Here is a 10,901-nt window from a genome sequence, read left to right as displayed (position 1 = left end):
ATGAGATCTGTCAGTACTTAACACCGGACTGACCATCCCAGATGTTCACAACCTGCCATAGGCTGGCGGGATCCAGGAGCAGTGACTGTACATGGAGATGTTGTGAAAAGAATTTGTCTGAGGTTAACACATCACTTCTCTGGAACCGGGAGACAGGGGCAGTGCCAGGGTGCAGTACTCTCCGACCAGGTTCCTTTAGCTATTCCACGCGTAGGGAGAGGGCAATGTTTAAGATCAAAGTTTATTCTGAGGGACTTGGATGTTACATGGGATTTTTGGTTTAGCAGAATGATTCAGCAATATACTGGAATCACAACTCCAGTGTCTACACTTGACAAACTCTAGCAATTGCAATACACAGTTCAGTCACGATACCAATGTGATTGCCAATACCGGTCTCAAATGTGCTCACCGTCATGATGCTGGGCATCCCCAGTCGCCAGGAAGGAATCACGTGGGTTGATGCCAGCTCAAGCCCGTTGCTCTCTCCAGAATTCCTTAGTTAGTTGTTGAGGTTTTATGCTCTGTGTTGGGCTGAGCCACATACACACTTCCCCCATGCTGGTCTGGCTAATCTCAGGGAGACCTTCCCATTGCTTTGAACAACTGGAGAAACATTCACACCAGGCCCAACTAACGGGTATGGCTGCTTATCTAACACAAAGGTCACCCTCTGGCCCCCTTTGTGTGGAGATAAAGTCAGTCCTCTGTGCGACAGCAAGGATTAACGAGCCGCATCCTACACTGTTGCTGAGCTTCCTGGGGCACCTGGCCCTCTGAGCCTTCTCCCATTGTAGGGGTTGTTGGTCAGTCACACCCCTTCCCACTGAAAGCAACCCTTTTCCTGCACCCCCACACCCCCCTACCACTTCTGCCTCCCCTCCCTGCACTCATGCAGCCTTCCCAAAACCACCTCCCTCCTGCCTGCCACAGCCACTCAGGCAGCAAGCTGCCGTGGGCTTGGCAGCTCCTCCGTGTGGGAGAGACACCCAGCAGTGCGCACTCCTCAAACACCTCCTGTATCCCACCAGCACCATCCCCTTTCTCTGCCTTCCAAATCCAGGCCCCCCAAATCAACCACAGCCCCTCCAGCACCAACAGGCGGCCTCCAACAGGAGGTGGCCCAGCTGGGACTTCAGCCAGCCCCTCCAGGCCCTTGTCCGGCTCTCCGCCTCCTCCTTAGCAGAGGAGGAAGGCCAGGGATAAAAGGCTGGCACCTGCCCTGGCTGGTGGCAAAGGCCAGAGAGGCATGCCTGCCTCTGCCTTGGCCAGCACCTGGGCCTTTGAGAGCCTGTGATCCATGCACCCTGGGGACACCATCAGCATAGTCCCTGTTCCTGTCATCTGGGGAGTGAGAAGAGATTCAGGGGAAGGAGTTCTGGAAGGCTGTAAAAGGGCAGGGACGTGCGTCGAGACCTTGGTGTGATGTACGTGCCATTAATGCAGCCTGCTGGAATGTAGGCGGGATGGCCTTTGCCTAAAGGCAGAGGTGGGATTCAGTTGTTTGGGCAGAGGTAGGGAACCTGAGGTGCTCTGGGGCACTTGCCCAGCAACCAGTCCAAAAGCATAAGGCTTTCCTGTAGGTCCCATGCGCTATCTGCTAGAAACATGTGATTCTGCTAAAAATCCCTCGCATCTGACAGGGCCCTGCCAGCCCATTTTTACATCATTAAATCAAGTGTCTGCACTGACTTCCATCAACTCTTTACAGCGTAGGGATCTGCTTGCTCCTCAGCTTCATGATGAGTGGGGCTGCAGCAGCATTAGGCATCTGGTGTCATTCCCGAGGGCCAAGGAAATTGCCTACCTGAGCCCCAGGCTTGGCTCTCTCAGTTACTCCATCCGAGCCAGCAGACATTGGCACGTGCCTTGGACCTCCTCTGCCTCTTCAGCTGTTACCAGGTGTTGGTGTGCGACCAACTGACTGCCACCCTCCATCTCTCTTGGTTACAGTGGGAGCGTAGGCAAGGAGCTCGCATGCAGACACCTCTGTTGTGCCCACTTCAGCTTGGGCAAGGGGCATCCCACCTCCGGTGTTTTGGGGGAGTTGGTGGGAGAGAGCTGAATCCCACCCCACCCCAGGGGCTTCTAAAGTGCCCTGCAATGCCCAGATTCACTCATGTGAAGCCAAACCTGAACCATGGGTAAACAAGCTCTCCTCTGGCCCTTTTTCTAGGTGTCCTGTCTAGTTAAGGGATGGGAATGGGGTCTTCCAGGGCGGGACGTTTCCATCTCTCATAGATGACTGTCTTCTGATGAAACAAGTGGCAACGCTGAAATCAGTGTCTCTGCGTGGTTTAGAGAGGGACAAGAGGTCATTATTTTTGCCTACCTCAGTGAACATTTCCCAGGAGGAGGGAGCCCAGGGGAGAGAGAACATCAGGCCTTCAGCTGGGCCTCTGCTCCTGAGCGGGGCCAGGCTGCGGGGACCGAGGGAGCTGCTGGCAACCGGGCAGCACAGCCCCGAGACAGCTGTGGGCAGGAGCAGCTCCTCTGCCAAGAGCAGCGGGGCTCCGGGCACTGCCTGCTGCTGCTGACGGGAGATGAGGCAAGAGGGAGAGAAGTGAGAGGCAGTGTGGAGTGGGAGGAGAGAGGAGAGCTCCTTGTGGGGGAAATCTGCACAGCCCTTTGCATGGTAAGTCTCTGGCTGCAGGGCAACACTGCCGAGGTTCCTGGAGGGGTCTTCTGCACCCACCCCATCCCATGACTGGAAGATTCTGATGCATTGAGTGACTCCTGGCAGGACAGAAGTCTCCCATCCTTCTCCCATCGAGAGGGCCCTATGGGGGTCCCGGGTGCTAAGAGCTCTAGCTCATGCAGAGGACATGTCCAAAAGGTCTTTTCAGAGGCAGATGAAAGAAAGGCTGATTGAAAGGGAAGGAGCTTTCCTTCTAGTAAAAGCTAGTTAGTCCCAATAAAACTAGAAAACTCAGATCCTAATTTTGGCATGGAGTGAAAAAGGAAACGTTCTTCTGGTTTGTCAAGGAACTAGGACTCCCAAACCTTCACTCTCGGAGATCGCTATGTCTGTGAGAAACTTCAGCAAACCCTTTTGATCCCACCTCAGCCTGCAGGCAGCACCAGCAGCACCTTTATTGCTTCATGAGGGTTTTTCTGACCTGCTCCTTGGGACCTGTGAGCACAGAGCTACCGCTGCCCAGTGCCCTGTCCTGGCAGGTTTCTGTAGGGCAGAAGTGAGTGTGCAGAGGGTGGGATGGGGTCTGTGAGCACCATCAAGGAAAAGACATTGGGAGAGAGAGCAAGAGCTCTCAGCAGAGACAGCTCCGGGCATCAGAGACGGGTAGGGAATAAGAGGGAACTGCAAACAGAGTCGTCATGGGAGGATGGATTTGAGTACATCTTAATCAGTCCCTGCAAGGCAGACAGCTTGCTCCGAGCCAGCCCGCCATGTCTCCTCTCCCACCCAGCAGAGCCTCTGCCCTCACAGCTGTGGAGTCCAGGGCATGAGCCACCTGCTCTGCAGCAAGACCTGCAGCAGAGGAGAGGGGCCTCTCTCCTGCCACGGGCCCGTTTTGTGCTGCCCGACAAAGGGGCTGAGAGCGCTTGTCCTGCAATGTCACTGTCTTTGGGGTAGCATGCCCACCTGAGGAGGTGAAGGCTTTCCCGAGTGCCCATCTGCCCCTCTCTCCTTGCCTCCCGTGGCAGCAGGATTGTGGTGTTGCTCCTTGTTTCCCCTCCTCTCCGTGCTGCCCTTGTTCTTCTCTCGGGCTCCCTGGGGGTGGTGGGTTTTCAGCTGCAGCTCAGACACCTGCCCGGAGAGTTGTGCCACGGAGGTCTCTGCTTGGGAGTGAGGTGTCCGCAGCCCCCTTCTGACCGGTGCAGCTCCAGGACATGCAGTGGGTGGGGAGGGGAGTGGAGCTGACTGTCCCAGAAGGAGAGCCCATCTGCAGTCCTAACAGTCCTTGCACCATTTCCCTGTGGTGTCGTGGCAGGCTTGGGGCTGCCCTCCAGAAGGGCACCGCTGCCTCATACCACCATCTCTGTGCTGTGTGAGGGAGGGGTGAAGAGTCTTCAGAGATGCTGGGCGTATGGAGATGGTGTTGGGAAGCTGTATGTGGGCAGCTGAAAAGAGCCCTGTGTGTGCTTGGCTAGAAGGGGAGCGTGGAGACGTCGCTCTGGTGCCCTGAGGAAGGGAGAGAAGGTTGGAGACGTGCACTTGGGACCTGGGCTCGTCTGCTCTCAGCAGGGGCTGGATACTTTCTCCGGCAACAGATGAGAGTGACCATCCTGCAGCTCAAAGAGCTGCGAGCACAGGACAGCTGAGAACAAGACTAGTAGACAGTCAAGCTGTCCTCCCTCGGCACCCAGGGACAGGAAATTGTTTTTTTCTCAGGAGTCCCAGCAGAAATGCTGAGAATTTCTGCCTTTGAGGAAGACTGCCCAGGGGGCACAGGGGCATCTCACAGACAATAAACATTAGGAAGAAATCCCTAAAGCTCTGCTCCTCAACCCTCATTCTTCAGAAGTGGTGGTGAAGATGCTGAAAAGCCCTTCCACCTGCCCAGTGGCTTTCACCTGACAGACCTTGTGACTGTCAGAGCTAGTCAGCCCCACTCCCATGTCCCCACTGCCCTACAGCAGGATGGACAGACTGCCCTGGAGCCCATGGGCAGAGCTCCCTGCTCCTCACAGCACACTCCGCCAGTGCGCAGTAGACCTCAGTCAAGGGTGATGCGCCCAGATGCTCTCTGTAAAGAGAGAAGCAGTACAAGGGCTTGGATGATGAATTGGAACATTTGGGGTTTCTTTTGAAAAGTCTCTCCTAATTTCTTCATGTCTCTTCCTCTTTGGACAGTCCCCCAAACACGGAGAGAGCATGATGTCCAACAGCAGCTCCCTCAACGAGTTCCTCCTCCTGGCATTCACAGACACACGGGAGCTGCAGCTCTTGCACTTCGCGCTCTTCCTGGGCATCTACCTGGCTGCCCTGCTGGGCAACAGCTTCATCATCACCGCCATAGCCTGTGACCACCGCCTCCACACCCCCATGGACTTCTTCCTCTTTAATCTCTCCCTCCTCGACGTAGGCTCCATCTCCACCACTGTCCCCACATCCATGGCCAATTCCCTCACAAACACCACGACCATCTCCTACTCGGGATGTGCTGCCCAGGTCTTCTGGGTTGTCTTCTTGTTTGGAGGAGAGTTTTCTCTTCTCACTGTCATGGCCTATGACCGCTACGTTGCCATCTGCAGACCCCTGCACTACGGGACCCTCCTGAGCAGCAGAGCTTGTGTCCAAATGGCAGCAGCTGCCTGGGGCAGCGGTTTTCTCAATGCTCTCCTGCACACTGCCAACACCTTTTCCATACCTCTCTGCCAAGGCAATGCTGTGGGGCACTTCTTCTGTGAGATCCCCCACATCCTCAAGCTCTCCTGCTCACACTCCTACCTCCGGGAAGTTGGGGTGGTTGTGATTACTGCCTGTTTAATCTTGGGGTGTTTCATTTTCATTGTGCTCTCGTATGTACAGATCTTCAAAGCTGTGCTGAGGATCCCCTCGGAGCAGGGCCGGCACAAAGCCTTCTCCATGTGCCTCCCTCACCTGGCCGTGGTCTCCCTCTTTGTCAGCACTGTCCTGTTTGCCTACTTGAAGCTCCCTTCCATCTCCTCCCCCTCCCTGGATGTGGTGGTGGCTGTTCTGTATGCAGTGGTGCCTCCAGCAGTGAACCCCCTCATCTACAGCCTGAGGAACAAGGAGCTCAAGGATGCTCTGAAGAAACTCATTCAATGGGTACAATGTGGGCACCAATAACTGTCCCATGTGCTTCATCATCTCATCATTCCCAGGGGGTTTTTGGTCAAGGCTATGAATTGCTCATTTCGCTCTCTCTTACTTTTCTGTATTATGTTCATTTTGAAAGGAAAATGTTTGGGTTCATGCTGCTTCTCCTCTTTTTCTCCTCTCCTGAATCGGACTGAGAGACCATGGTGAAGCAGGAAGCCAGGTGTCTCCCTTCCTCCGCAGAGATGGGGGAACCTCAGAGCCCGCTAGTCTGAGCTCCCTCAGGTGCCCCCAGTGCAATGAGGGGAGTTTCCCTTTGCAGGGTCTCTTTTGGCACTGACACCAAGGGCGCTCAGGGGCACACAGTCAGGCTCGGACAAGTACAGACAGGGTGAGACTGTGGGTCCTGCGTGCCTTAGGAGAGCTCAGCTCCCCTGGCCACAGGCAGGGTGGGATCTCACAGCCCTCTCCTGCAAGGGTGGCAGCCAGCTGTCCCCGCGGGCTCCTCCCTTCCCTCTGCAGCACTCCAATGCTCGCAGGGGAGCAGGAGTGGAGGGGAAGAGGGTCTGGATGCTGGCTGTGGGGACAGACCCTGTGCTCCTCACAACCTTCCCATCACAGCCACAGTGGGCATTTCCTGGCTGCAGCCTTGCATGGCAGCTGCAGCTTTCCTGGAGACACATCCACCAACAGCAGCAGGACTTTAGTATTTCCCTAATAAAAGGGGATCTCCTGTGTGACACACCTGAAGTCTGGCCTTTCTTCACAAGATGGAGTCCCAAATACTCCCAAGGGAGTGCACCACTAAAGGGCCCACTGCTGTGCTGGGGAACTCCATGGGAGCCGGGGGGTGAGCTCAGAGTCCCCGTGTGATCTGTTAGGGACCAAAGACTGAATTTGGGGCTCAGTTCTCGGTGTCCAGTGCCTGCAGAGATGGGGAATGGTCTCTGAATTGCCTGCCTGGGGCAGTCCCTCAGGTGACAGTGCTGATGAGAGATGCCCGTCCATCTGGAGGGGCATCGGAGCCCTCAGGAGAGCTCAGGGGATCTCCAGCAGGGGCTCTCCTTTCCCCTGACCTGGGGAAAGGCTCTTTGGGCAGCAGGGACGTTGCAGGAGCAAAGCAGGGCAGCAGTCCGCGATGGAAAAGGAGAAGGAGCATCAGGTTCCTGGGGGCACCAGCTCGGGGCAGGCGGCTCTGTCGCTGGGGCAGCAGGAGTTGCGGAGGAGCTGCAGGGCCAGGGCTGTCGTGCTGTGCTGGGCAGCGGGGTGGGCATCCAGGGGCTGCAGCCGAACCACCACAGCGCCCTGCCCAGCACCCAGGAGACCCATAGACACTTTCTGCAGAGCTTTCTTGAGAGACATGGCAGGGTCTCAGATTTGCAAATGTTTCCATTTTTGCTAATTTCCAGGAGTTTTTACTCTCTTGCCTGCCCTCCTGGATGGAGGAGGGAAGGCAGGAGGGAGGTTAGCAGTGGTGGAGAGAGGGCGGGAGGGAGGGAAGGCAGGAGGGAGGGGAAGCAGGAGGGAGGGGAGGCAGGAGGAGGGAGGCAGCGGCGGAGGGCGGGTGGGAGGGGAGGCTGCCCATGATGACCTCAGAGGGCGGTCTGGGGGGTTTCCCAGGAGGGGGTTGCCATACAGCCTGGGAGAGAGAACCCCTGTGGCTTAGTCCCCACCCCAAGCCTGAACCCTCCCGGCACACCCGCGCAGGAGCGCTGGTGAGCCCAGAGAGCCAGCTCACTTGGTCACCCGGGCAAGCTGCTGTGGCATTACCCACCTCCTCCTCTACCAGGCTCTTGCGTGTCATGTCCTCTGGGGCAGGGCTCAAGCAGTTCTGGGCAGTACAACCTGCTGAGGTCTTGCTAGTGGTGGCTCCTCCTTCAGCAGAGCTAGCTCTGCTCAGACTTGCTGAGGGCGCAGTCCATGCCCTTGCCCAGGTGGCTTAGGAAGGTATTGAGCAGTGTCAGAGCCAGGAGGGCCCCCCGAGGAACGCTGCTTGTGAGCTACTGCTCGTTGGAGTTTGAGGCATGAAGCAGCAGCCTTGGAGCTTGGCACGCTGGCCAGTGTGCACACAGCTGGTGGTGCCTCTGCCCAGTGCAGGTCTTGCCAGCTCGTCAGCCCCTTGGCTCTTGGCTCCCAGCTGCTCAGGCCAGCATCTTCTCAGGCGCTCTGTGTCCAGCTGGTGCTTGGGCTCTTCCTTGTCACTTGGGTCCTCCTCAGGGCAGTGGGGTCTCCAGGGAGAGCAGGGCTGCCGTGACTGCCTCGGTCCCCATGCTGCCTTTGCCCTGTCCCCCACTTAAAGATGGTAAATGTTATATACCCTTCAGAAATGAGGGCATACTTTGGAGAAAGCACAGCAACATGACCAGGGAGGGTCTGGGCACTCCAGGGGTGAGTCCAGGTCACAAGGTCAGGCCAGCTTACTCAGGGTTTTATCCAGCCTGGTCTTGAAGGCCTCCAAGGATGGAGATGGCACAACCTCACTGCACCACCTGATCCAATGCTTGAGTGACCTCCTGCTGAAAAAGTTCCTCTCTCCTAGGCCCACTGGCTCTTGCCTTCCCACCATGCACCACTGTGTGGGAGCCTGACTTTGTCTCCTTGACAACCTCCCTGTGGTTACTGGAAGGCTGCTGTTAGGTCCTCCCAAAGCCGTCTCTTCTTCAGGCTGAAAAAAACGCATTTCCCTCAGCCTCTCCTCCACAGGGCCTGGGCCTCAGAGCCTGACCACCTTGGTGGTCCTCAGCTGAACTCCTCACCGTTTGCTAATGCTTTCTTTTATTGGGGGGCGGAGGGGGCCCAAATCTGAATGCAGTCTTCTAGCTAGGCTCTAATGAGTGCTGAGTGAAGGGGTACCATCACTTCCCTAGATCTCCTGGCTGCGCTACTGTGTTCAGGCAGCCCAGGATGCTGTTGCCTTTCATCGCTGCCAGGGCACACTGCTGGCTCACGTTCAGTTGGTGTGCATGGAGACGCCAGGTCCTTTGCAGCAGAGCTGCTCCCCAGCCAGCCAGTCCCCAGCCTGAACCCTCTGCAGGGGGTCCTTCCTGCCCAGCTGCAGGACTTTGCCTTTGTCCTGGTGCAACTTCTCTCACTCGGGAGTCACTTTGCAAAGGTCTAGTGCGTTTCTGCCCAAGGAAGGGGAATTATGGAGGATCATTCCCAGGCAGGGGAGGCCAGTGCGGATTGTCCCCTTCCAACAAGGGAGAGCAAAGGAGATGAGATACGGAGCTGCTCCCTGGGCATCTCCCAGGATGCTGCACAGCAGGACTGTCTTGTGATCCCCCGTGGACAAATGCTCAGTCTCTTTCCAGAGGAGCATCTTGGCAGGTACTGCAGATGATGTGCAGTTTCCAGTGGCTCCTGAAAGTCTCTCCCCAGCTCTGCTGCAGAGTGTCTGGGTTGGTTAAAGAAGTAGCAGGGTCACTGTATGATGTGGCCAACAGCTCCAGATGGGCAGTGTCCAGGGTGAGTAGCAGGTATTTTTGTGGCCTTGAACTCCTCTCTTCCATCATCCATCAGATGGAGGCGTGTGCTGCTGGTTTTCCAGCTCTCAGGAGCAAGAAGGCTGAGTATGGAAATGAAGGAATTTGAGGAAATGGAGGTTTTGGGGGCCAAAGCGTAGATGTCTGAAAGAGGAGAAAAGCTTCAGCATGTCGATGTTTTATGTCCCTTGCAAATAAATCCACTCCAGGCAGCTCAGCCACATTGAAGATCCTGGCTCGGATGATGGAGGAAGATGAGATCTGTCAGTACTTAACACCGGACTGACCATCCCAGATGTTCACAACCTGCCATAGGCTGGCGGGATCCAGGAGCAGTGACTGTACATGGAGATGTTGTGAAAAGAATTTGTCTGAGGTTAACACATCACTTCTCTGGAACCGGGAGACAGGGGCAGTGCCAGGGTGCAGTACTCTCCGACCAGGTTCCTTTAGCTATTCCACGCGTAGGGAGAGGGCAATGTTTAAGATCAAAGTTTATTCTGAGGGACTTGGATGTTACATGGGATTTTTGGTTTAGCAGAATGATTCAGCAATATACTGGAATCACAACTCCAGTGTCTACACTTGACAAACTCTAGCAATTGCAATACACAGTTCAGTCACGATACCAATGTGATTGCCAATACCGGTCTCAAATGTGCTCACCGTCATGATGCTGGGCATCCCCAGTCGCCAGGAAGGAATCACGTGGGTTGATGCCAGCTCAAGCCCGTTGCTCTCTCCAGAATTCCTTAGTTAGTTGTTGAGGTTTTATGCTCTGTGTTGGGCTGAGCCACATACACACTTCCCCCATGCTGGTCTGGCTAATCTCAGGGAGACCTTCCCATTGCTTTGAACAACTGGAGAAACATTCACACCAGGCCCAACTAACGGGTATGGCTGCTTATCTAACACAAAGGTCACCCTCTGGCCCCCTTTGTGTGGAGATAAAGTCAGTCCTCTGTGCGACAGCAAGGATTAACGAGCCGCATCCTACACTGTTGCTGAGCTTCCTGGGGCACCTGGCCCTCTGAGCCTTCTCCCATTGTAGGGGTTGTTGGTCAGTCACACCCCTTCCCACTGAAAGCAACCCTTTTCCTGCACCCCCACACCCCCCTACCACTTCTGCCTCCCCTCCCTGCACTCATGCAGCCTTCCCAAAACCACCTCCCTCCTGCCTGCCACAGCCACTCAGGCAGCAAGCTGCCGTGGGCTTGGCAGCTCCTCCGTGTGGGAGAGACACCCAGCAGTGCGCACTCCTCAAACACCTCCTGTATCCCACCAGCACCATCCCCTTTCTCTGCCTTCCAAATCCAGGCCCCCCAAATCAACCACAGCCCCTCCAGCACCAACAGGCGGCCTCCAACAGGAGGTGGCCCAGCTGGGACTTCAGCCAGCCCCTCCAGGCCCTTGTCCGGCTCTCCGCCTCCTCCTTAGCAGAGGAGGAAGGCCAGGGATAAAAGGCTGGCACCTGCCCTGGCTGGTGGCAAAGGCCAGAGAGGCATGCCTGCCTCTGCCTTGGCCAGCACCTGGGCCTTTGAGAGCCTGTGATCCATGCACCCTGGGGACACCATCAGCATAGTCCCTGTTCCTGTCATCTGGGGAGTGAGAAGAGATTCAGGGGAAGGAGTTCTGGAAGGCTGTAAAAGGGCAGGGACGTGCGTCGAGACCTT

General features: G+C 56.2%; 1 protein-coding gene across 1 annotated transcript; it reads left to right on the top strand.

Moving 5' to 3' along the window:
* Nucleotides 1-4,840: 4,840 nt before the first annotated feature.
* LOC138065214 (olfactory receptor 14C36-like) lies at nucleotides 4,841-5,776 on the top strand. Its single transcript, XM_068929429.1, has one exon. It carries the CDS (start codon nucleotides 4,841-4,843, stop codon nucleotides 5,774-5,776), a length of 936 nt encoding a protein of 311 aa, XP_068785530.1.
* The last annotated feature ends 5,125 nt before the right edge of the window (nucleotides 5,777-10,901 follow it).

This window comes from Struthio camelus, unplaced genomic scaffold (genome assembly GCF_040807025.1).
Source record: "Struthio camelus isolate bStrCam1 unplaced genomic scaffold, bStrCam1.hap1 HAP1_SCAFFOLD_48, whole genome shotgun sequence".
Classification (NCBI taxonomy): Eukaryota; Metazoa; Chordata; class Aves; order Struthioniformes; family Struthionidae; genus Struthio; species Struthio camelus.
This window is presented reverse-complemented; position numbering and strand designations above follow the sequence as displayed.

Bases quoted from the DNA above. Each gene is read 5' to 3' on its own strand.
- LOC138065214 (XM_068929429.1), top strand. From the start codon at position 4,841: ATGTCCAACAGCAGCTCCCTCAACGAGTTCCTCCTCCTGGCATTCACA.